The sequence below is a fragment of the Rhinolophus hipposideros genome (assembly GCF_964194185.1).
Source record: "Rhinolophus hipposideros genome assembly, chromosome: 20".
NCBI lineage: Eukaryota > Metazoa > Chordata > Mammalia > Chiroptera > Rhinolophidae > Rhinolophus > Rhinolophus hipposideros.
Genome location: NC_138066.1, coordinates 49,133,339 through 49,159,761, shown reverse-complemented (window position 1 = coordinate 49,159,761; position 26,423 = coordinate 49,133,339). Strand labels below are relative to the sequence as shown.

At 40.5% G+C, this 26,423-nt stretch overlaps 2 protein-coding genes across 4 annotated transcripts in view; one reads left to right on the top strand and one right to left on the bottom strand.

Annotated features, from left to right (window-relative positions):
• Nucleotides 1-4,130, bottom strand: part of TEN1 (TEN1 subunit of CST complex) — a 13,449-nt gene extending 9,319 nt beyond the window's left edge. Inside the window, exon 1 of the mRNA XM_081027529.1 lies at nt 3,925-4,130. The gene's annotated coding sequence lies outside the window, so the exon portion shown is untranslated. The remainder of the gene's footprint in view (nt 1-3,924) is intronic.
• On the top strand, nt 3,977-26,423 carry ACOX1 (acyl-CoA oxidase 1). Of its 3 annotated transcripts, XM_081027527.1 has the most exons (15): nt 3,979-4,406; nt 4,672-4,831; nt 8,623-8,783; nt 14,236-14,393; nt 16,330-16,437; nt 17,789-17,908; nt 18,058-18,173; nt 18,583-18,752; nt 19,806-19,968; nt 20,395-20,585; nt 20,852-21,031; nt 21,164-21,269; nt 21,413-21,556; nt 21,690-21,896; nt 22,560-26,423. In XM_081027527.1, the coding sequence occupies exons 3-15, from the start codon at nt 8,719-8,721 to the stop codon at nt 22,608-22,610; spliced, it is 1,779 nt and encodes a 592-aa protein (XP_080883653.1). In that variant the 5' UTR covers nt 3,979-4,406; nt 4,672-4,831; nt 8,623-8,718; the 3' UTR covers nt 22,611-26,423. The 3 variants fall into 3 exon arrangements, with proteins under 3 accessions (XP_080883652.1, XP_080883653.1, XP_080883651.1); XM_081027526.1 differs by lacking the exon at nt 8,623-8,783 and having other exon boundaries at nt 3,977-4,406; XM_081027525.1 differs by lacking the exon at nt 14,236-14,393.

The following is a 26,423-nucleotide window of genomic DNA, read 5'->3' as shown; positions in this document are numbered from 1 at the left end:
CACGGAAACTTAGCAAATACCACCTTCATGTTCCTCCTGGATACAATGCCCTGAGAGGGACACATTGGTTTTTTTGGTATTTCTGCAAAAAATGCACAATCTGATTCTAATCATGAAAAAATAGCAGACAAATTTGAATTGAGGGACATTCTACACAATAACTGGCTTACACAGTTCCAAAGTGTCAAAGTGTCAGAGAAGAAGACAAAGAAATTGCTCCAGTTAGGGGACTAAAATGATACGACAACTCTTATGGGTTGAGTTGTGTCCCCCCAAAAAAGATACATTGGAGTCCTAACCCTCCTCCCCCCCGTACCTCAAAATGTGACCTTATTTGGAGAGAGGGTCTTTAGAGAGTAACCAAGTCTAAATCAGTTCATTAGGGATTGTAAAAAGGGGAAAATTTGAACACAGAGACAGACATGCACACCACAAGGTCATGTGACCATAAAGGCACACACTGGAGTGATGTGTATACAAGCTGAGGAATGTCCAGGATCACCAGCAAACTACCGTGTTTCCCCGAAAATAAGACCTAGCTGGACCATCAGCTCTAATGCGTCTTTTGGAGCAAAAATTAATATAAGATCCGGTATTATATTATTATTATATGTTATGTTATATAAGACCGGGTCTTATATTAAAATAAGACCGGGTCTTATATTACTTTTTTGCTCCAAAAGACGCATTAGAGCTGATTGTCTAGCTAGGTCTTATTTTCGGGGAAACACGGTATCAGAAGCTAAAGAGAGGCCTGGGGCAATTTCTCCGTCAGCCTCAGAAGGAACTGACCCCGTCCACATCTTGATGTTGTACTTCGTCTCCAGAACTGTGAGACAATCCATTTCTGTTGTTTAAGCCGCCCAGTCTGTGGTACTTTGTTTATAGCAGCCTGAGCAAATAACACAGCTAACTATAATTCTTCCTGGATTCAATCTTGGTTGGGAGACAAAACTGTTAAACAAAGGACACTATCGGACAACTGTAAATCCATGAGAGGTTTGCAGATAATAGTATTGTATCAATGTTAAGTTTCCTGAATTTGATAGTTGCTGTTCTGTTCTCTTTCTCCATTTAGGTGGGTCCTTGGGAGGGAGAGGAAATAGGCACAGATGGACGATGTTTTAACCAGAACCAAGTCCCTTCTTTAAAGCCACCTTTCCCCATTCCTCATAGCACCACCGTCTTCCATCTGCTCAAGTCTGAGAGTCACTCTTGATGTCTCCCTTTCTTTCATAGCCCCATCCAATCCACCACAAATTTCTGTCAACTCTACCTCAAAATACATATTGAATGTATGTACTTCACACCATCTCCATGGTTACAGCCTTGGTCCAAGTCTTCACCGGCTTTATAATGTCTCTCATCGTTTCCACTCTTGTCCTTCCATAGTCCATTCTCTTCATAACAACCAAGTGATAAAATATGCCAAAGGGGATATTTTTTGCCAAAACCTCAAGTCTGAATCTAATAAAGCCTCTAGATCTAACAGCTTACAGAAAATACAGGGACAGAGGAACATGTGAAAGACATCACCGAGATGGCAAAATCCAGATTATGGGAAATTCTCATGAAAAATGAACAAGGTTTTCCAACAAATTCACAAAAAATATAATATATAGGGGTAACCGTATACATTAAATGAAGCTTAAGGTTCATATTAACCAACTGCAATGTGTGAACCTTGTGGAGACCCTGATTTGAACAAACCAACTGTAGACAATTTTTTTATGAAATAGGGAAATTTCGATATTGACTGGATCCATGACAATAAGGAATTTTTGTTAAGTGTGATAATGGTATTGTGATTATGTTAAAAGTTAAGAGACATAGTGCAAGTATTTTTGATATGGGATTTGCTTAAAATTAATGTGGTGGGAGTGGGGATTATATGGGGATCATTATATTATTCTCTTTGTACAGGATTGAAAATTTCCGTAATAAAAGATTTTAAAGTGTATCCAGATCACACAGCCTCATTAAAAACCTATTAAAGGATTCCTACCATAACTATTAAATTCAGTCTGCATGTTGGGCCATAATGCCACATGGGGTCTGCACCTGGCCCACCTTTCTGCCATTGTTTGCCACCACCCTTCTCCTAGCTCACCCTCACCTCAGACCTTCACATGGCTGGTTCTCTCTCCTCACTCAGGTCCCGCTTCCCAGTTCACCTACCCCCTCCTCAGCGAGACCTTCCCAGTCCGCCCCACCTAAAATAGCATTCTCCTCCACTCCCAGTCCCTCTATCCCCTCATCTTGATTTATTTTCTTCGTTGCAGTTTACTAAATAGTAGATTTTCCAACAGTGATTTGTTTACCAGGTTAATGTCTACACCTTCCACTAGACTGTCAGCTCCACAAGGGCAGGACTCTGCATTATTCCTCAGTGTATCTCTGTGCCTAATACAGCACCTGGAACATTAGTAAACATTTAGTGAGTGGATGAAGGTATTCATACAGAAGAGAGTGAAACCATAACCATCTACTCCCACTCTTGGCCTGGACACAGAGCACCCAAACCACACCTAACTGCCTACATGAATGTGACTTTGTGATACCATGCCTTTGTTGGTACTTTTTTATTCTTCCTAGACCACCCAGCCCAGGCAAGTTCAGGTTTGAACTCAACAGACAATTCGCCCAATTCTCGCCTGATTGTTTCCACCAATTTTGGACTGTTGTACAGTGGTTCTTACCCAATCTTAAGCTAGACCCTAAATGAAAAGACCCACCTTAAACCAAACTTTGTATTCTCAAAAAATTCTGGCCACCTTCTCCTCTCTGAGTCACTGGCGTGTTTTCCCTTACATGACCAAGCAATAAATTTGGCTGTGTTGTATGTATAGGCTGTGTTGGAGCCAGCTTTTGGAATACAGTCCAAACACAGCAGCCAAACTCATATTTTAATGTGGGAAGGGGGAGGGGGAGCATTAAAAACAGCATCAGTGACAGTGTCTTGCCAGGAGCTTGAGACCAAAGGAACAATCAGTAATAACGATCTTGTCTTAAAAATTTGGTATTTTGTTTACTGTGGATTTTCTTGCATTAATTTTTGTTTAAATGGTGCATTAAAACACTATTAATCTTGATTTTTTGGCGCTCCCTTAAATTGTGCGGGAGGCTAATGCGCCACTCATTTTACCTTATTCCCAGTAGTTACTACAAATTGATGCATTAAGGAAGTGTTAAAATGTATAGTCTAAAAAAACGGGATTAAGTATGTTGTTTAAAGTTACAAAGGAAAATTCGGGAGGTATAAAGGGGATGCTGTAGAGCGCTTTATCCTCATTACCGAGGTATGAAGTCAAAAGCAAAACGAACAAATCAAGAAACAGCATTTAAGTATTACACTTAGCAATTTTTTTAGAAATCAGAACTAAAAACACAACTAATTAAAAGCAGCTGCTTCTGAGAATGGGGAATTTTTGCTTTTCATCACAAATCCTTCTACACTAGATTTTTAGAACGTGTGCATTTACAACTTTGATGACGACGATAATTGTGAAAACAGTTGAAGTGCGGATTCCAAGATCTCTAAGCACGGGGCCAGCTCGGTCGCATTCTAAGTTGCCGCCCATCCCTTAAACGGGGAGGAGTGCCCTCAGTCCCGTACCCAGCTCGCCGCCGCCCACGCCTCGGGCAGCAAAGATGCCATTAACTTAACAAAAGATAACTGGAGCCTCTTCACAGTGCTACTTTTGTCCCCGTCCTTTTTGATCCAATTCGGGAGGGTTTTGGAAAATCCTACAACCTCCCCTAGCAACTCCACAAAGCCGACAAGTTCTGTCTGTTTCCTTCCGCTCTCTTTACCGGGGAGGCCTAGGCGCTGGGGCCCGGAAGCGGCGGGGAGGGACAGTCTCAAGGCGCAGGCGCAATCCTCCTCGGTCTCATTGCCCCGCCCTTTCCCAACCCCTCGCCAACCTGTCTGGACGTCCAGGCGGCCTCGCGTTCTCTCTTTCCGCCCCGCGTAATCACGTGACGACGGAGGGGCGGGTTCCCGAGCGCGCTCGTCTTCTCCCCGGGCAATTTCTGGACTTTTTTTCCTGGGTCTCCTCCCCTACGGCTCTGGTGGCCGAGAGCTGAGAACTAGCCCGCCCGGTGGCCCTCGCCGGCGCCGCCTCTTCCTCGGTTGCGGCCGGTCACGCGCCGAGGGGCGGTGGTGAAGGGGAAGGGGCGGGCCGGGGGCGGGGCCTCGTGCGGTGCTAGGGCGGCTCTTAGGGCCCGGCCGGAGCTGGAGCTGCTGACACCGTCGTCGCTGACCTCTCGGCCTCCGCTGCCTCCGATGGCCGTCACCATGAACCAGGACTTGCGCAGGGAGCGGGCCGCCGCCAGCTTCAACCCGGATCAGCTCACGTACATCCTGGACGGCAGCCCGGAGAACACCCGGCGCCGCCGAGAGATCGGTGAGGGCGGCGGTGCAGCCCCCCTCCTTCCCCGAACGAGGCTGGAGACTCCCTCGATGAGGAGTCTGGGGCTGCTGTGGGACGTAGGCCGTAGGCTCCGGCCCGGCTTTAGGGGAGCCGGGACCCCCACGTCCGGGGGTGGCCTGCGGGGGGGCGGGAGGACCCCATGCGGAGATGGGACTTGTGCCCGGGACTCCGAAACCAGGGGAGTGTCACGGAGCCCAGCATTTCTGTCTTCCTTTTGATGCCCTTTAATCCCTTGCAGAGAACCTGATTCTGAACGACCCGGACTTCCAGCATGAGGATTTGAACTTCCTCACTCGCAGCCAGCGTTACGAGGTGGCTGTTAGGAAGAGTGCCACCATGGTGAGGAAGATGAGGGAGTTTGGCATCTCAGACCCTGATGAAATCATGTGGTTTAAAAAGTAGGTATGCCTTAGCATAGATCAAGTTTTTATCTCTGATAAAAGGCCACATGAAATCCGCGGCCTGTGGTGTCCTTTTTCGTCGTGCGTGGCGTGTCAAGACTCCCAACTGGCATATTTTTCAGGCCGTTTGAAAGTCACAGGGGTGGAAAATAATGTTTACTTTTGTAGGCAAGCCTTTTAAAGGGAGGACGTTTGTAGAATGCGGATAACGAAGACGCTGCAGCTGTCGGTCTCAAGAATCATACAAATTCCTTGCGTCCGGGCGGCTCGCTTTTGAGTGATTTATATTCAGAAATGCTTTTGCTGTTTGTCAGCAGGACTGCCAACTTTAGAAGCTGAATTCGGAAGGATTTTTCAGCTGCAAGACCAGACATTGTTTTGGAGCAATAGCAGATTATATTTCTATATGATAGTGTACATCTTGAGTTTTAAATAATGGGAGATACGGGATGGATGAGGAAGACCATTAGTCAAACCTCAGAATGAATATAAAGTATTCTAAGAACCCAGCATTGTTGAATCTGGTGTCAGTGTTTAAATGGCTCTCAGGCGCATGTGAGACCTCACGAAAACACTCCTTGGTCCTAGTTCTGAAAAGAGTAGGTTCTTTTTTCAGACCATCCGTTTTTTGTTGTGTTTTGTTTTTTAATTATTAAAAAAAAAGAAAAAAAGAAAGAAAAGCACTTTCTTTTGGCCTTCATCTAAATAAGCTCTACAATTTGGCCTGTAGCACCTCTTGCAATTCTCGTTTATTCTTGGGCATTTCCTCTTTTAGGGTTTTGCATTTTAGAAGAACTCCAGTATTTTCATCAATAAAAATTAAATGACACGAAGGTGTGTATTCAAGAGCCAAGGAAAATGAAACATGTTACAGGTTCCACTTTATGTAGTCATAATCATGCTTCCTTTATTCTACTGCCTCTAGTACGTTTGGTATCTAATTATTTTCAATTTGACCTGTTTATTATTGTTAAGATGAATCATTTACTCGGGCCCTTAGGACTACCCTCAAAATTCCTTTCCATTTTAGTTATAAAAATACAATTAATTTATTTTTGGTAGCCCAAACCAGAGAACTTACTAACTTTCAAACGTTCTTTTTTTATTTATAAAGTTTGTGGCTCATAGCTATGGGGATATTAAGGTAAAGCAACTCCTAGAAGATTATGTTTCTGAATTACCTGAGTTGGGTTTGTAAACCTTAAACTATTAGTAAGATGTTGTTCGTCCCTAAAACAACACAGAAGGAGAGGTTTGTTTTATTTTGCTTTAAATGATCCATGCAGTGTGGTTAAGAGTTGGTTAGATTTCCTAATCTGTGGTGCATAAGGTTTCATAACCAGACTCGAGTGAAGTCACAATGAAATAGAACAAAGTCCTTTATGTGGGTTAAAGATCAAGTGGATCAGCCAGTTATTTTGTGTAAGGTTCTTCATTATACAGACCTTGCTGTTTGAGGAATGTAGGTCCAAACTTTACCACGCCTTTTGGCGTCCTTCCCATATCCATAGGAGATGAGGAGATAAACTTATGTTAGAGAATGGGATTGAAAATTAATCTTGGCAATTGTCTTGAATGCTGTTGAACCTAAGCCTGCCGTTGGTTGTAACACGCACCCGTGTTTTATGTAAGAAAGTTAATGATAACATAGCATTAATTGTGCAATGCATTGGATTTCTTAAATACTGGGATGGGAGGGCGTGCTAGAATTGATGAAAAACAGTAATATTTCTCTTTTTGGGGACTTTGGGCAATACCTGGTCTCTTTTACGTCCATTTGTCCTATCAAAATAACTCACTTAGGAGATTTTTGAAGTTGACTGAATATTAGTAAAATACTTCAGGATTTCTCAACCTGAGCAGTAAAAGAACTTTTCAGTCCTTGAGCAAATAAAGACCTCGCTGTTTGGGGAATATAAAAGTTGTTTTCCTAATCTCCTTTCTGTAATTTTGTCTTTTAACCAAGTGTACTGATTGCTGTGGGAAAAAAAACTGTAAATGTTCTTAAGGGTCATTTAAAATCCGAATGAGAATCAGTCACGGTTATTGTTACCCTTCTTAGGTTTTTAAAGCTGATTCCTTGAGAAGCATCTTCAGGAGGGATTAAACATAACTCCAAAGCAAGCACTGAGCTTTTGTTCCGGAGTTGATTTTCAAATGACCTCAATCAAAAAAACAAACAAACAAAAAAACACACCCCAGTATGTTTACTGAGAACAAATATTTGACAGTCTTTGTTTTGCGTTACATATTTTTCCCTCTGTTTCCTAGAATTATTTTGTGTCAGTGTCATCATTTTATACACCCAGACCGTCCTCAGTTCCCCTTCATGGGAATAAGAGTGTCTTATGTTGCCACCATTTTTTAGCACCTAAATTACTGCTTGTATTCCTCAGCAATTCGTGTAGGTTCGTTTCCTCTTTCGGTGAGACATGATTGTCAGGGAAACCTGTGCTGCTCTTGCCTTCGAGACGAAACTATCTACTCATTCTACTACACTATTTACTCATTAGGCTGTGGCTCCCACTTCAGTGAGGCGCCTGCATCTTGGGAAGTGCGTTCCTTTTCTCCGGTACCGCAGGAGTGAATTGCTGCTAATCCGAGTTACTGGGAAAGCAGCTCACCTCTTGTGTTCCTACTCCTTCTTTCCCCTCTTTCCCTCCATTCAGTTTAATCAACATCCGATATGGGTGTGCAAAAAAAAATCATGGAAACTCGGGGTTAAAAAGCGTTTTTGATGTTGGCTAGTCCGGGCATTTCTTGGATGTGTATGTCTGTGACACCTCTGAAAGGTGACCTCCCTCCTTAAAGGTGGTGGGGTGATCTCAGGGCCTCGGCAAAAGTGAACTGGCAGCCTACCCCCTCTTCCCATTAATTCATGCTCTGCATGTGTGGACCAGGATAAATTGGTGGTGTCACTTTCTAGTCGTCCCTTGAGAAGTCATAAAGATGAGTTAGAGGAAATTTACTTGGTGGTTTTTAGCTGTCTAGGTAGGTAGATGATTGATAGATAGACAGACAGATAGATTAGATTAGATAGATGATAAAATAAACCCCTGTAAAATCTGTAACAGCATAGCGAAGGCTGACTATATATAAAACTTACATTTCGACTATTTCACTGATTCTGTTTTATGAGAAAATAGTTGAAGACTGAATTTCATTATGATTAGAGTGCCCTTAATCTGGAGTAATTATCAGAGACCGTTGGTGCTAGATGTTTCATATCCTCACATTACCTATTAACCCACTTGTAAACTCTGAAGACCTTTAGAGATCTGTGCTTTGGCACTGGAATTTATATTTACCACCCTGGATGTTTGCTCCAGTTATCTAGGGAAAGATAATTTAAATTCTTCTTTAGGAGAAGAAGAGCTTTTGTAGAGCTTTTGTTAACAGCTCTACAAATAAGTGTTCTGTGGAGTTTGTTTGATTTTAATTGAATAAAGCAAAAACAAACACAAACTCCAAAAAATGCAAGCAATTCAACAAAACCCAAACAAAAGGTGTTTTTAGGCTAAAACGATGGGTAGAATTGGCTTTCTGGGTTAAATAGAATTAAAGAGGAATTCTGGCCCTGAAATGAGGGGGCGGGCAGGAAAGATAACACTAGATTCTGCTCTTGGCTTTTTAGATAGTAAAATGGTAAAGTTTACATTTGATTTCATAAGAAAGGGGTTTAAATTTTCTTAACCTTCATCCTGAGAACTACAGCTGCCTGGCGAGAATGGGTGGTAGCATGCAGTTTCTGGAGTAAGCCTGAGACCCTTTTCTTTTCTCTCCTGTAGACTACATATGATCAATTTTGTGGAACCTGTGGGCCTCAATTACTCCATGTTTATTCCTACCTTGCTGAATCAGGGCACCACTGCTCAGCAAGAGAAATGGCTGTTTTCGTCCAAAGGACTCGAGATAATTGGCACCTACGCCCAGACGGAGCTGGGCCACGGTTAGTCCACATTTGAGGGTCAGTGGGTAACCCGCCTCAGGACTTCAATTAACAGATGACTCCTGGCATTTAATTTTTTTCTGCTGCTGCACATTTGGGATTTTATTTTTAAATTGTTGAATCTTAAATAAAATTCAGCAGCTCTTCTTCTCTTAGGTCACTTCCCTGTAAACTGGGCCAGGACTCTGGCCTGAAACGTCCTTTATTGTTATTTCTTCGAGCCATTTATCATTGCCACACATCCCCATTTTAACAGATGTTGAGCAGTTTGTGGGGTCCAAAGGTAGAGTAGCAAATGTGGCAGAGCACCCCGCTGTGTTGATGTCTGTTAAAGTCTTCATTGGCAATTCTTGAGGGGGCCGTGCCTCTGCAGCCTCGGGATGATTCCTCTCTGCTTCGAGGAAGTTAAAAGTGTGGGTTTTAGTGGGGTGGAGGGTTAGAGCAGTGAAGTGTCATACTCTTACATTGCCCACCAGCAGGGTTATAAGACGGTTTGGAAAAAGTCCAAGAGTCTCCATTATTTTGGTACATCTTTTCTAGTTCATGGACTATTTGTATTACTAGTAATTCTTGGTTCAGTTGTACCTAAAAGCCGGGCTACTTTCAAAAAGTTGTGGGTTTGGTCTCGATGTAAAACACATTTCTTTTCATGGACAAGGCCAATTGGCAGGTTTGAGTATCTTGAATTTGAGCTGCCCAGTCTCATTCCTCATTATGTTGCTTCCGTTAGGTAAATAAAGAAAAGGAAAGAAAGGGAAAGAGGAAAGGATGCAGATATCAGGAAAGCTTCATTTCTGTGTTTGATTTGGTGCATTTTGATTTGTGAATTGGTTTAAGAAAATGCTTTTTATCAAAATCACCGTGGGGCCTGCAGATTCTGGTCGCTATGTGGGGTTATGCACACCTCGTCAAATATCCAAGGCTGTAGCTTCAAGATGGCTACGACTGAAAAGCCTGAAGAAAGGTGTCCTAGGGAAGGAAGAGAACATTCATACAGTGCTTCTGTCTAGGGTGTGTGTGTGGGTGTGTGTGTGTCGGGGGTAATCTTAGCTTTGTGGTACAGAACCCTTTTCTTTCAGTGTTTATCACTGTAGAATTTATTTGTCTTAATAGTTATGCTATTCATAGTTATGCTATTATTCCGAGTCTAAATGGGTCTGATATGGTTATCTCTTGTTGGTCTAATCCCTCTGCCTCTATTTATAAAGTACATTCCAAATATATACTTGCCCTAAATATTGAAGGAAGAAAGGAAGAAATAAAGACTTGAACTTGACTGGTTTGAGGGGTCCAGAAATTGATCTAAGGTCCTATGTCACTCTGAGTGAGTTTGTATTTGTTAGTTTTCTTTCCCTTACTACTTCTAGTTTTCAGATATCTTCTTGTATTTGAACCAACTTGGTCTTAATCTCTGTAGTTTACTTGATATAGGTGTTGTTTCTTGCTGGAATTTTGTTAGTTGATGTTGCTGTTAGTTGTGTTTCATTCACTGCTGTTCCTTTCCAGGGAAGCCAGTCTGTTTGTTAGTTAATTTACATCATGTGACAGTGTAACCTTACAGAGAAGACATAAAATGCCCTTCATCATCAGAGAGGTTGGTGGTAGAACAACTTGTACAAGATGAAGATTTTTGACTAGTTAGATTCTGAGACTTTGCAGTATTGGTTAACAGTGACTGACTGAAGAGTTCTCACAGAATTGGTTGTATCTTTGAGTTTGGGGTTCTTCCATCTCTGGGTAGCCACTGACAAGTGAAAAGACTCAGTATTGCTCCGGCTCATTCCAGTCCAGGATCCTCGCGAATCTTAAAATTCAATCAGAAAGTTTCGGTCACCAGTTTTCCTCTAAATACTCACCTGTGTGTATAGGCACACAAATCCTGACACACTTTTGTCCATGGCTCTGTGAGTCTTAAAGGCAGGGGTCTGGGCTGAGGAGGGCACCCTGTCCCTGGGCTTCTGGTGTGGAAGGGACCGTCTAGAAAGGGGTCTACTGTCACTCTTCCTGACCTGACATTTCGCCAGCTCACAAAGCAGGTAGTATGTATGGTCTTCACAGATACTTGACCATTTCAAGCTCTGGTCCCTTCCTAGGGATTCTTGCGTATCGTTTTCTATTACAGTTAGAAATGTTAAGGAAACTAGAGCTGTAATACATTGTTATCCTGGAAGATGGCGCAGTATCTTTGCCAATTCCCATCACTAATAGTCAAATAGGAACTAGAGCACCTTTCTTCCTTTGAAACTTGAAAAATCGATAATAAACTTGATTTTGTACGTCACGATCTTTCCCTGTATCTTCACTGCTTTGTCTCCTGTCCTTTGTTCTGAGGAGTCTCTTGTTGGACTTCCCATGAGACTTGCTCCCTAGGTATTTGAGCTATTCTAATTTCCCCACTATTATAATAACAATATTAACTTCTTCACAAAAACGATGTTCTTTAGGGTTAGGCCTCTGGAATATCTTTATCAGAAATGAATTACTATATTGAAGAAAATGATCATTTTCTAGCTTTTATTGCATAGTTCAAGACTTTTTCTGAAGCATACAGCCAGGTTACAATATTTTAAGCAACTTATTCATATACATGTATCTCCATAGCCCCATCAACATGGGTACTTTAATTTTGTTTTGCTACGTTAATGTGTATCTAAGAGTTCAAGTTTTAATTTTCCAATGCTTGTGAGCCTAGATGTTACTGCATGTTTTGGCTTACTGTCTGCATTTCCCATGTATAAACTGGGTTTTTCTCCTTTGAGTATCGATTAAACGGAATATGCATATTGATCTTACATGATTTTATTGTATCCTTCCAATACTTCTTCTATTGCCTTCTGTTTCATTAAACGTTTTGGCCTTATGTTCTCAATGAATTCATTTCTTAGTAGGTATAAGTTTTCTTCTGTTTCCTTTCAGGTTTTTTTTTTTTGATTGATTGATTTATATTTAATCAAATGACTTCCATACTGTTTTTATGTTTATTAAGTATTAGCTTTTTTGCCATTGTTAAGTTCTCTCTGCTTCATCTTAGAGTTTTATAACAGTTTGTATTTATTTCTGGAACCTTAAATATATTACGTGATTTGCTTGTTTGTTTTTCTCCTAACATCATAAACTTTGGCTCATTGTTGCTTTGTAAGATATTTTAAAATCCCATAGGATAAGCCGACTGTTATTACATTTCTAGATATATGTATTGAGTGTTCCTGCATACTTATCCTTCTCAACAAATTCTGATCTCAACTTGTCAAGTTCTAAAATGTGTTCTATAGGAATTTAAAATCTATGTTACATGAAATCCTTGTATTTTAGTAACTTCATTTAGTTCTTTTAGCCAAGAATTAGCATTAGCAGTTTATCTCCTGTTATTCAAATTTTCTTTTATTCATCCCATTAAGTATTTATATTTTTTCCTAATTAAATTTTCACTATTCTTAGCTAAGTTACTTAAATTTTAAAGATTTTGTTGCTTTTATAAATCTCTTTAGTGGGTTCCTACTGGAATGCTCCTAATGGATTAGAATGCAGTGATTTTTTTTTCCTTAATAGCCTATAGCTTTTCTAAAATCATTTATTATTGATGACATTTTGTTGATTACCTAAGATAATATTCATACTGTTCACGGAGATGCTATTTTGATTTCTTCCTTTCTCATGTATTATTAATCTAATCATTTGTCCTCAGTATTGACTGCCAGCCCTGTGTCATCACATAGGAATAGGAGAGACTGGGAAGGCCTTTTGGTGTTACGGTTTTAAAAGAATTAACTCTAGTGTTTCACACGAAATGTTTGCACTTTGTCATTTTAAAATAAATTACTTAAAAATAATACATACTCTTTATCATGTATAACTAACTTTTTGCAACAAATCCTTGATTTAAGTGAAAAATTATCTAGGTCACTTTCTCCTCATAACATTTCTAAATTCCACCCACTTCTGAATAATATTAGTCACAAGAGACATTTTTCTCCTGAAAAGTCTTCAGTCTCAATACAGTTTCTGATCATGGTAGGTTTACACCTGCCCTACTGAGTATATTTTGTGGTAAACTTTGGTGTTTAGTATTATTCCATAATATTCCATAATACCACACACTGATACAGACCCTCTCATGTTTTAACTTTTTATTTAGAAATCATTGTAGACCCATAGGAAGTTGCAAAAATAGCACAGATGGGTCCTGTGGACCTTTTACCCAATGTCCACCAGTGGTGACATCTTACGGGACACCTCTGGTTTTGGCAAGTCTTTCTACTGTCCTCATCACTGTCCTCAGCCCCCTGACCCTAGAGCAGAAGATGTGATTAAGCGATAAGATGCCTATCCTGGTTTTGCCTTTTTTTTTTTTTGCCCTGAAGGCACTTAACACTGTCAGCCTTAATTCCTTTGTAAAATGAGGAAGTCAGTCACCACATTCTTGATTTTTATGTAATTGGTTAGCTGAGAGCACAGCCACCCGAATGGAAGACATATTGGTCAACCCCTGCCTGAGCAGGTACCCTGGTTATTTTCTTCCTCGCCTTATATAGAGCCAACCCAGAGATCTGAAAACCAACCAAATGTTGTTTAGGCTCATTTCTAAGATAATGAAGAGAAGACTAAGAACGATAGAGTTAATTTAGAAAATAAGGACTTTAGAAAGTGGATTTAAAATGACTACTAAGACTTCTATTATCATTAGTGACAATTCCCATGATTGTAATGGAGAGCTCATTATGCATGAATCTGTTATTTGTAATTATTATGACCTTTAGAAATTATATGTCTTGTGCTCTCTTCCGCAGCACATATACTAAAATTAGTAATTGCATGTCTTTTATTTCTGAAATTGAGGGGTGAAGAGCACTGTCAGTTTTTGTATTAAATTGTTTCAATATCACGTAGCTGGATACGTGATCAATCAGAACGAAATGACCAGTTAGGTACTGAATGTGGATTAACGTTGGATGTTTTGTGGACAAACAGAAAAGACTCCAGCTATTGAAATTGCATCTAGGAAAAGCTTTCCTCTGAGAGAACTACTATGTTTTGCCTCAACTTCTCATCAGAGTAAATCATGGTACAACTTAAATTCTCCGTTTCATATGACCTCTTCAAATTTTGTTTCCTGTGATTTAATGGCAAGGCTGGAATCCTCTGCCTTGCTCCGGTGGTCTTGTGCTACACGGGCTTTGGAATCGGCAGCCAATCCTGCCAAACTGAATTATTTTAGAGGTGAGTAGTACAAGACAGTACTTCTCGCCAACCTAAGAAAAATGGAAATTGCCAAGAGCTATAAAAAAGCAATACAAAAAGAGGCCGTGCTCCCATCCATCCGTGATCAAGCGTACCCAACTAAATCATACTTACAGATTTTTTTTTTCTCCTTCCCTCACTCTGTCCACATTGTTGCTTCTCTCACACCTGATGATTGTTCTCTCAAATGCACACCCTTGGTATTTCTTCGAAGCTTTGTGCACCGAGGGCCTTCACCTCTGGACCTTCACTTGGGCATGTTCCTGCCCACCTTGCTTCACCAGGCCACTGCGGAACAGCAGGAGCGCTTCTTCATGCCCGCCTGGAGCTTGGAGATCACTGGCACTTATGCCCAGACAGAGATGGGTCATGGTACGGTGCTTTCAGTCTTTCTTCTGGGTTGGGCGGGGCTCCGCGAGCTGAGTGTGGCTGGCGTGCCCACCATGTGTTAACAGTGGCATCTCCAGTGTTTAAATGCAGAAATGTCTTTCTGCAGAGGCCAGGTGTTTCACACGGACCAGTCTTGGCAAAGACACTGCTTTGATCAGTGGAAATTAAAAGTTATGGTATCACAGAGATATGCTGATTTTTCTTTTTTTCATGATTCCCCTTCAAGAGGTCAAGAATTACAAGTCAGGCCTTATTTACTAAGTGGCTTTTCAAATTCACTGAAATTGTATAGAATTTGTGTGCATATAGAATCTGAACCCATCTTTCTTTGTTGCTGTCTGATCACCCTTATTACAGATAATTAGTAAACTTTCACTAATTCCAGAAGAAATACAGATTAACAGTATGTGTGCTGACAGGAAATGAGTGGCTTATGTAACCAAAATATGCTGCATTTTATACCTTGGCATTATTTGTGCAGCAATTCGGTAAAGTTCTGAAGGTGGCTTGGCCAAAGTTTAGAAACAATAGGGTAAGCTGTACTTCCAGGCAGTTGGTTTCACACTATATCTACTGCCTTTCGTTTTTCTTTCCATCCCCCACCTGCCTTTTTCCATCTACTCTGAATTCGTCTGTGTTTAACATCCATTGGCTTCTGGCTTCTCTTTTTCTACTCAGGTTTCAGAACAACTGATCTAATGTGTATTTGCCCTTATTTTTGCTCCTTAGTTTTGTGGGACTTCATCTTCATTTTATAGCCTCTTTGGCTTTCAGCTTTGCTGAATAGTGTTTTACAGGATTTTCAAAAGACTCAAAGTAGAACACTGTTTGGTTGAATTGTGCGTTTGCAAACATTTTTGTCATTGTCTCTTCTGTTTAATGTTACCTCATTTTCTAAAACAGCTGCTTCTTTGGTGAAGGGAGTCTTAAGTGTATATGTCTGCTTCCCTACTCTGGAAGGTTGTGCATCACACGTCAGCTGGCCATGCCTGTTGTTCAACTTGGAAGTTCCTAAATGTTCCGGAGTTTAAGTGTTTTATGAGATCTAACATTATCAGAGCAGTTTGGTAAAAGGCTCTCAGCATTGGCTTTAGAATAATATTATTAGGGAGCATGTCACTTAGAACATTTCTCTGTAACTCTTTTCAAAGAATTTTGGCACATTTGTATTAGGATTTCAAACACGAATCCCTGTTCCTCTTCAATACACATGTGAAACTGGGAGCTCTTCCTGGTCACATAGTGAACCAGCCAAGATAAAGTGAAGACCCAGCATTGGAAATCTGCAGGGTGAACTCAGACCTTATTATTGGCCTTTTCTGAATCCAAACAAGTCATTGTTCCAGGTCTTTTTCCCCGTAATGATTATACCTTTTTAAGCTCTTGTTTTCTATCCAAGCAATCATTCTGAAATAAATTCTCAATTGACAAGAACTTGAGCTAGAGTCTCTTCCTATCACAGGTTGCCTTATTCTTTTAGTTGATGTGGTAAACACAATACCTGTGAGTTGAAATTAGCACACTCGCAACTTAGAGATGAGTTTAAAAGGGTAGTTAACATCCCTGTGAAATTCATATCCAATGATCTTCTGAAACGGATTCTAAGCTGCCTTTACATTTGGTTTTGGTTGATCTAAATGTTACGTATCCACTGCCGTAGATGTGGACTAAATCAAGGATAGAAATGGAACGTGCTTGACATTTATATTTTCAACTTAATAGGAACTATCTGATTTAAGTATAGGGAATTGTGTATCTTGGTTATCAACCATTTGCAGCTCATCTACAAATATTTTGTTGTCGTTAGGTTTTGCTATTCTCTGAGATACTACAGCTTAAAGGATTAGGCAGGAGAGTCTACCCTTTTCCTTTTCTCCCCCATATTCTAGCTGAAGTACATGTAATTTATTTTCCTTAGGAACTCATCTTCGAGGCTTGGAAACCACAGCCACTTATGACCCTGAGACCCAGGAGTTCATTCTCAATAGTCCTACGGTGACCTCCATCAAGTGGTGGCCTGGCGGACGTGAGTGAATTAACAGTTATTAGATGTTTTCAAGATCTATTATAAGATCGTGTTTAGAATGTAGAGCTTCCATGAAAATATAACTTTGAAATGGAGAACAAATTCTTAAGGCTTAAACTATTGTAAGCTATTTCACATTCTTGTGGTGTGTGTTACAGATTCTTAACCACTTTACAAAGCACAGAAAGGACAACAGTCTTACTCTGCTTTTTTTAGTGTTTCATCTAAACAGTGCCACGTATCAGCATAGTAGTTTCCTTGTCATGTAAAGTAACTTCGTATTCTCCATTGGGTTCGTCATTTCCATATTGAAAAACATTTATTTTCAAATTTTTATTGTAAATGGTTTGACATGAAACTAATATCATCTTCCATTCTGAGTCATTGTCTTAGGATACATATTTCAAATGGCGTTAGTGGTCAAAGAATTTTTTTTCCCTTTTTTTAAAAAATGTATTGGGTGACAATTGTTAATGAAATTACATAATTTCAGGTGTACAATTCTGTATGACATCATCTGTAAATCCCGTTGTGTGTTCGCCACCCAGAGTCAGTTCTCCTTCCATCACCATACATTTGATCAAGTCAAAGAATTTTGTTCCTCGCATTATGTATTTTAATATGTGACATTACATTTTCATAGGAGAAAACCTAGAATGCAAGAAAAGATAAATAGTTCTGAATATACTAACCAAAAATCGCTTACAGCAGCTCTATCCAGTAGAACTTTCTACAATGATGCAAATAACTCTCTATCTTTGTTGTTCAATACAGTAGCCACTTGCCACATATACCTAGTGAGCACTTGAAATGTAGCTGGTTGACTAGGGAACTGAATCTTTTATTTCATTAAATTAATTTAAATGTAAACAGCCACAGGTGGCTATGGCTACTGTTTTAGAAAGCACTGCCTTAAGGGAGAAAAAGGAAATAATGTAAATCAATGTTCTTCCGGTTATCCTATAATTTTCTTGATGTATAAATGAGTGAAAAATAAGTAGAAAAGTAAAGCTATGTTTTAAAAGGAAGGATTGCTATCAAATCAGCATGTTGTACACCTTAAACTCACAGTATTATGTGTCAATTATGTTTCAATAAAAAGTTTTTATATACATATAAAAATAAAATGAAGGTTTGCTTTGCCAGAATTCAATAAATCTTAGTAACTCTCAGCTTACATAGATGTCTGTAAACCAGCTGTGGCCCTGTCCGAAGAAAGGCTCTCTGGGCAGACTTTATTGATAGAGTGTAGTGTTATATTTAACATAGGCTTTTCTTCCTCTTTTGTTTCTGTCTTTCCAAAATGTGAGAACGGTGGTTCATTCCCCTCTTGTTCTCGTTTATGCTGCAGTTGGAAAGACTTCAAATCATGCGATAGTACTTGCCCAACTCTACACGAAGGGGAAATGCTATGGACTACATGCCTTCATTGTACCTCTTCGTGAAATTGGAACCCATAAGCCTTTGCCAGGTTAGACTTGTTTTTCTGATATTGAGATGAAAACTTAAAACTGAGCACTTTCTTCTGCAAAATGTATAATATACAACTAAAGAGGAATGGGGAGAAAGCCGGGAATTCAAGGCATAAACATCTGGTGACTTTCCTTTCATCTGTGGTAGGTATTACCGTTGGCGACATCGGCCCCAAATTTGGCTATGACGAGATGGACAATGGCTACCTGAAGATGGACAATTATCGCATTCCCAGAGAAAACATGCTGATGAAGTATGCCCAGGTATATTTAGACAGGAAATAGGAGCAGAGGTGTCAAACATGGAGGTGCAGTGGCTGTTGATAACCTCAGGGTTAGAATTAGAAGGGTCAGTTGTTTTAGAAGGTGATAACATAGTTTTACTTCCGAGGCTTCTGATGACAGTGATATGGGAAGCCATTGGCAGGTATGAAGCGCATATTCTGGTTTGCTAAAGCAGAATCATTTGGAGGGCTGGCTACAACCCAGATTGCTTGGCCCCCAGAGTTCCTGATTTAATAGGTCTGGGTGGGGACTGAGATATTATATTTCAAACAAGTTCCCTAGGCAGTGCCGATGCTGGTGCTCTGGGGACCACACTTTGAGAACCACAGGCCTAAGCTGCCCCTTGGGTTTAACAGAAGGAAGCATCAGTCCCATGTTCTTTTTCCAGGTGAAACCCGATGGCACGTATGTGAAACCCGTGAGTAACAAGTTAACCTACGGGACCATGGTGTTTATCAGGTCCTTCCTTGTGGGAGAAGCTGCCCGGAGCCTGGCAAAGGCCTGCACCATTGCCATCCGATACAGCGCTGTGAGGCACCAGTCCGAAATCAAGCCAGAGTAAGGGTGGAGTCTGATGGGCTCATTCCTGCAGACATGCTTGGAGCCCTTTCAGATATCAACATTCCCAAATGGCGTGTGGAAAAGATGCATTGGCTACAAAATTAGCTAAGAGGGCAGTGCCCTGGGTCTGTTATTTAAAACCTAGACTTCCTTACCTTAAGTGGAAAGATGAGAATACTGCCTTATTACTATATTTAACCTTCTAAGAAAAACAGTAATGATATTACTTGGGCTCTATAAATGAAATGTTCAGAACACTGAAGGCAGTTTGGGAATTCTACTGGCTACTAACAACTATAAATTGGGTATGGTGAAAGTGACATTAAACTTGAGTCCCTGTTGTGTTCATGCCCATAGTTTATTCCCACAACTGCCTTTCACTTGGGCATGACTCCCTGATAACTGCTTTTGCTCTTAAAGAAGGAATAAGGAAATCAGAGCAGATCTCCTAGACTTCAAATGTTTAATTCTGTGCATTGGGTCTTCTCCAAAATTATGGTCAAAATATAGTTTGTTCAGCCATCTAGTGGGTTACGTCTGCTTAACATTGCCTTCTTGTGGTGAAGCTGACTAACTTTGATTTTGTGTGTTGCCATGAGATGTAGTTTGTTCAGTCATACTGGCAAGGCTAAGAAAGACAGGAACTTCACAGCTAGAAAATTCTGTCCACCTAAAGCAGCTTAACAAGGTAGGTAAGAGCGTGGTCTTCTGTAGCTATATAGCCCCAGAAGGCCATGCTCTTAAATCGAGGATGTGCCAACAAAAGAAAGAAGAGGGAGAAAAAGAAGAAAAGAGACAAGAAGAAAAATTAAATCAAAATCAGTCAATCAAGGATCTGCCACTCATTAGCTGTGTGACTGCAGGCAGATTCCTAACATCTATCTGATTTTTCCCATCTGTAAAGTGGGAGTAGTAAGTGTTCCCTTCACAGAGTGTTCATGACAATTAAATAAATTCACATACTACAGTGAGTAGACTGGAACCTGGCACACAGTGAGTTCTGTGTGCTTAAGTTTTGTGTTTTTTTTGGGTTTTTTTTGTATACTTTAGCGAGCCAGAACCGCAGATTTTGGATTTTCAGACCCAGCAGTATAAACTCTTTCCACTCCTGGCTACGGCTTATGCCTTCCACTTTGTAGGCGCGTACATGAAGGAGACCTATCATCGGATTAACGAAGGCATTGGCCAAGGGGACCTGAGTGAACTGCCCGAGGTACGTGTTCTCTCATTCACTGTGGGCACCTTTCTGCTTCACATTTGCCTGTTGGGTAATATCCAGAGAAAACTACTGGGATTTCTTGAAGCTCCATATAGTCTCAAAAGACACAAGAGATTTTTCCGATTGGAAGTGGATTAGATGTGAAGACATATGGGCTTTTTCTTTAAGTTTCAGAAGTGCTGGACCATGTTGGTCATTTGTTAACCAAAGGAACATAAGCAGAGACTTCATGCCAAGTAGATCAGTTCAGAAGCGAGTGTGGGACTGTCATTAATTCAGGCCAATTCGATGACCATGCCCCTTCAGTTACATGCGTGGCAAGTGATTTTGAAGCCTTGGTAGCTGAGGATAAGCATTTCTCTTTGGAACTCGGACTTCACCATCTCAGATGTTCTGATGGCCGGTGCTTTTCCCCTCCAGCTTCATGCGCTCACCGCCGGCCTGAAGGCTTTTACCTCCTGGACAACTAACACTGCCATCGAAGCGTGTCGGATGGCTTGTGGTGGGCACGGCTATTCTCACTGCAGCGGTCTTCCAAATATTTATGTCACTTTTACCCCAACCTGCACCTTTGAGGGAGAAAACACTGTCATGATGCTACAGACAGCTAGGTGAGAATCTTAATTCATGATTACTCTTCCCTGAGAAGAATTCGAGTCCTTTTCATCGGTTCCTATTCCCATGTTTTCTCTTCCCGTTATATTTGTTCCTGAAAGAAGTCACGTTTGCCTTCTGTCCTGACCCAGTGTTTTTGTGCTGTGTTCAGACTAGCGAGTGTGAATCACCTGTCCCGTAGCTTCAAGTCCTTTCCAGAGGTGGTTTTGTTTCTGTTTCACAAGAAGCATAGTTACTGAAAGCATGTGTCCTGATGGCTTAGGTTCCTGATGAAGAGTTACGACCAGGTGCACTCAGGGAAGTTGGTGTGTGGCATGGTGTCCTACTTGAATGACCTGCCCAGTCAGCGCATCCAGCCACAGCAGGTGGCTGTCTGGCCGATGCTGGTGGATATCAACAGCCCCGAAAGCTTAACGGAAGCCTATAGACTCCGTGCAGCCAGGTGAGCTCACGCTCCGGCTGGACCAGGCAGCCAGCCGTGGGGGCTTCTGGGAAAGGGCCTGGTGGATGTGGGGCAGCCGCCAGTGCTATCGATCACGTCCTCTGAGCTTACTTTTGTTTTATTGCTTAACAGATTGGTAGAAATTGCTGCGAAAAACCTTCAAACTGAAGTGAGTCACAGAAAAAGCAAGGAGGTAGCATGGAACCTCACTTCCGTCGACCTCGTTCGAGCAAGTGAGGTCAGTGATACTTCTCTCCTCATCCGTCCTTTACACCACTGCCTTCCCTCGTCGTTTTAGTGCAGAATCCCTTGTCACTGCGTGTCGAATCTTTTTCAACGGTTCTCACATTCTGGCGTTCTTTGTTTTTGTTTTTTATGTAGGCACATTGCCACTATGTGACAGTTAAGCTCTTTACAGAAAAACTCCTCAAAATTCAAGATACATCCATCCAGGCTGTCTTAAGGAATTTATGTCTGTTGTATTCTTTGTATGGAATCAGTCAGAAGTCAGGGGATTTTCTTCAGGTCAGTATTTTCTAAGTGTAAGGCTTTTAATTTTTTTGTAGAAAAGGAATGGTCTGCTTTATAGCTATGCATGCACACATATATCTGTTTATATATGTATATACCTATCATTTGCTTGTTTTGTTTCTTCCAGGAGGGCATCCTAACAGACTCTCAAATTACCCAAGTACACCAGCGTATCAAGGAGTTACTGACTGTGATTCGTCCAGACGCTGTTGCTTTGGTTGATGCATTTGATTTTCAGGATGTGTCGCTGGGCTCTGTGCTTGGCCGCTATGATGGGAATGTGTATGAAAACTTGTTTGAGTGGGCCAAGAAATCCCCGCTGAACAAAGCAGAGGTGAAAAACAAAACAAAACAATGTCTTTTCCCCCTTTGAAATTCCTCGTTTACATATTAAGGCCGGAAAAACCTCTCAGAGCGGTCCATCTGTGAAAGCTTTGAAAGTTCCTGCCCACTTCGGACAGTCACTTTATTTGAGCAACAGGTTTATAAAGGAACTGGGTCATTCGTGCAGTAGGCAGGTTTTTCGTTTCCTTGACTATTTAATAACTAATTGAAAAATTTTAAACACACACAAAATTAGAAAACTATAATACACCTCCATATGCCCTTTGTTATGCTTTAGCAACTGTCTGTTTTGGACCAGTTGGTTTCATCTGAAACCCCCACCCCTTCCTCCCGAGGATTATTTTTTGAAACAAATCCAACATATCAGTTAATTTTGTCCATAGATATTTCAGTATGTATCTCTAAAAGGTAAGGACTTTTTTCAGAAACGTAACAATACCATTCTCACACCTAAACAAATTAACAATAATTCTTTAATATCATGAATTATCCAATGTCCAGATTTCCTCAGTGGGCTCATTTCTTTATTTCCCCCCTTCAATTTCTTTGGATCAGGATCCAAATAAGGTCCGGATAATTTCTTGATTAAAAGTATGCCCTTTTACATTGCAACTTCCTGATGAGTCATTTCTTCTCTCTCCCTTCCTCACAGGTCCATGAATCTTACTACAAGCACCTGAAGCCCCTGCAGTCCAAGCTCTGAATGTCATGACACATTTTATCTGCTCCAGGAAGCAGCTGTACTCTTCTACTCCCCTCGTACCTGTCACACAAATCTGTGTGGAATCTTTATCGAATTCAGAGAGCTATAGAGCAGATGATAAATTGACCCCTTTCTTCTTTATTAATGAAGAAAAAAACGAAGAGCTTTCAGAGATTAAATGAAAAGATAGATGTGTTTTAAGTGCAATTAACACTGAAAGAGACCTGTCAAGCATTCAGAAAAAGCTTTAAGAAATGCAGTATGACGTCCATGTGTAACGCTGCTGATCCCAGTAGGCCATAACTTTTGATAATTAGTAGAATTTAACTACTAAGTAGTTAATTATTTTCACATCTTAGTTGCTAATCACTGGATATATGTGTTTTTAAGCAAAGATACACCCCTCCCAAGCTTTCCTGCTAAACACCCTACTGTTCCTGCCATGGGCCCTGACTTAAAAGCAGGGCTGCAGAAAACTGATTGGGGGAAGGAAACTAATCAGGAAATTTAGTGTGAGTTTGTGTTTAACACATTTTCTGCCTGCTTGCCCTTGGTTGCTGACATACTGTTTCTGTTTGCTCACGGTAGCACTTTTCTGACACAAGAATTTTTTCAGCACAGGCCTACTGCAGGATCATTGTCCTGTGTAACTGGGAATTAATCTTCCATTACAAGGATCCCTAAATTGTCACTGTAGTAGCGACTTCTTGGGAAGGGGTGGGTAGCAAAATTATCTCTACCTAGGACTATTGGCAACTGATGGAACCTGTCCGTGGCATTTGATCTCCCTCCTTTCCCTCCCGAAAGAGATAATGAAGAAAGAAAGAAGAGTCACAGTTCCTTCCTAGTAGAATAAGTGTAGGAGAGCTCTCAGTTATGGTTACTGTAAATTCGGTGACCATATTAACTGGATATTCTGGAACAATTCAGATTTCATGTCATTTTGGCATAAACCGTTAAAATGCGTGGCGTTGATAGTGCCTGGCACTACAAAAGGACATCATCACTCAGGTTACCTCTTACCACCAGGAGTAGCACAGAAACATCCTTTGACAAGCCATGTGTTCTGGTTTTTGGATCAGAAAACATAATCATTGAAACTATGGCTAAAGGATAAATGGAAGTTCCATGGAATTATTTCTTATTATATGTTTGGCTTTATTTTCAGTATGTTTCTAGGAGCTTTATCTGAATTGCTAAATTGTCCTTTCAGCTGAAATCTAATTTACACAATCATTCTATATTTAAAGGGTAAACGTACCTCTTAGTGAATTTTATTCTTAAAATCAATGCAAAACAACATGTTACTTGATTTTTTTTTTAACCTGTTAACTGTATCTGTGACATCTGCCTCATGAAACCAGTTGTTCTAGAATCAGTCTTGAGAATGTAGTATAACTCAGTGGAAATATAATTCCTATCTTGGGACCTGACATAAAATCTTACTCCAGTGGAACCGGTAATATGAGTATTTTTGGTCCAGCAGAAATACTGTCCGTTGACACAAGCCTTAATCTTTACACCAGGAGAATTGATAATTGTGTTAAGATTGAAGTAAAAAGCATTCTGTGAATCGCATTTGCCACATCTCGACAGTAGCTCAGATTCTGGGAAATAACAGAAAGTAAATATAAATTGCTTAATAGTGACCTGTTAAGTGTAGAATTGTTTCAAAATCAGTGGTTAAGTACCTTACTCATAGGTGAATACCTGTAATCAGCATCTGAGCGTGTTTGAAATGACACCCACCTAATCTAGCTGCATACATCTGGGAATTATTTTAGCAGCTTTGAACAGGTGGTAGATACAACAGAGCCACCTTTAGTCCAGCACCTAGAGTTTCATTTAAAAACTAAATCTGATATTTGAGACTACTTTTATTAATATTGTAATGTTTTGTCTTGAACTTTATTCACTGTGATCAAAGAATAAAGATGTAGTAAAACCTCACTAATTTGCACTATCAAGAGGGAAAGAGTGTACCACATAATTAAACATAAGTTCAAATTATGAAGACTTGTAAGATGGAGGCTTATGAAGTTTAGGTAACACTAGGAACAAAAAAAGGAAGGAGTGAGACCTGCCGGAGCAGGTAGCGCTGAAATCCACCTCAACTGCTATCGTCACAAAGGCCAAGTGCTCTCTGGTCGATTTCTGAGAATTTTTTGTTGACGGCTACAAAGCACGCAGGTCGTTTGCTGTCCCTAAGAAGCCAAACTTTGCCATAGATAAGTTTCGTTGTGTTGTGTTGTTTTGTGAGCTGTTTTCACAGAGTACGAAGATAAACTTCACCCTGACTTCTCCAAAATGATAAATATTGAGTAGAATTAATGAGATTTTTCTACTAGATGATATTGATATAAGCCTCTTTTAAAAAGTACCCATAATTGAAAATTTGAGATTTAATAGGGATGATTTTGCTATTTGTAATAGATGAAGGTTGATTCTTCCTCAAGTGTTTGGAGTGCTATTTTATGCTCTATGAGATAGTGACCTCTATACACAGTTTGTCCCAAAGCCTTGGGGCCCTTCATGTCCTTGTCTTCAGAACATAACACTGATAAGTCTCAGTTTATCTTCAGAATATTTGCTTAATTGCAATATATTCATGTGTTTTCTGAGAACTCCTTGTAATTTCAGGTTGTATGTATCTGGAATCATTTTCTAATTCCTAAAGTTAACACGTCACATCTTAATTCTTGGTTTTCTTCAGTGCAGGGCTTTGGCTGGAGAAATATAATTTCAAATTCATGATCCTAGAGTTCCCTGGGGAATGAAATTTCTTTAGATAACTGCTGCTCAGGCCCTCCTCCCCCTTTCTGAGTTCTTTGCATCTTATTAGGAAGGAAGAGAAGAGATGCAGATGGTCTGTAACACCTGCTAATCTTTTAAAATATGTGGAAGGTATGCCTTGGGGTTACAGGGTGTCTTCAACCAGTAGCTAGCTCCCACCGCAGCTCAAGAGGAGCAGTGCCAGGATTATTCTACCTGAGATCAAGAGTCTTGTTGATTCTCCTGACTCAGGCAAAGGTTTTGATCATTTTAATGGAATAGTGTGGAGGTCGTTTCAGCTAATTAAATATTTACTACTGCATTCTTGGAGGATTAGACCAAATCATGTAAATGACTAAAATGATCCGTTCTTTCATTTTAACTGTGGTGGTGGAGTTCTGCTTTTAGCTCTCCACACTTACTGATTTTTCAGTAACTGTTCCTCTGGTCCATGATAGTGAACAGAAACATATAAGGAAACTTAGGAGTTACCAGATGTTAGCTGTTGCAGACCTGCAAATTACTAGATTCCAAGGGGGTTTTGTTTGATTTTGCCTTAAATTTAAGTGGGCCATTCATTATCTCAGGAAGATCATGGAAAATTAGGAGTGATTTTAAGAATTCTGAACCAAAATAAGTTGTTTTGCCACCGTACTGTTGATTTTCATAGATTAGATAAATATGTGGTCTTCCACATAATACTCAGACTGCTGACGACTTTGTAAACACCACTTTATTTACAATTGCATCTTTTAGAGGGTATAATTACTTTGGTACCCTTCCTCCTTTTACTGTTGTGGTTTGAGTTTGGTTCCTACCTGACGATGCCTTTAGTATGTATCGTTACCCATCCCTGGCTGGACCGGTCAGTGGTAGTGGGAGTACAAGGAGGTTAACGGGTCCTGAGGGTCCTGAGCGTGTGAATCATGGTTAGATGGCAGTGACCCGCTAGCACTGCTTGGCCTTCCGGTGAGGCAAGCCATTAAGCCCTTTTTCCTTTGTAAAATTGAAAGACCCTTAATAAAATCTGTAATTAACACA

What these genes read in the sequence shown, in the direction of transcription:
- ACOX1 (XM_081027525.1), top strand. Translation starts at nt 4,286, where the DNA reads ATGGCCGTCACCATGAACCAGGACTTGCGCAGGGAGCGGGCCGCCGCC. An exon ending in CCGGCGCCGCCGAGAGATCG is followed by an intron (nt 4,407 to 4,671) that starts GTGAGGGCGGCG and finishes AATCCCTTGCAG; the next exon opens with AGAACCTGATTCTGAACGAC. An exon ending in CCAGACGGAGCTGGGCCACG is followed by an intron (nt 8,784 to 16,329) that starts GTTAGTCCACAT and finishes TATTTTCCTTAG; the next exon opens with GAACTCATCTTCGAGGCTTG.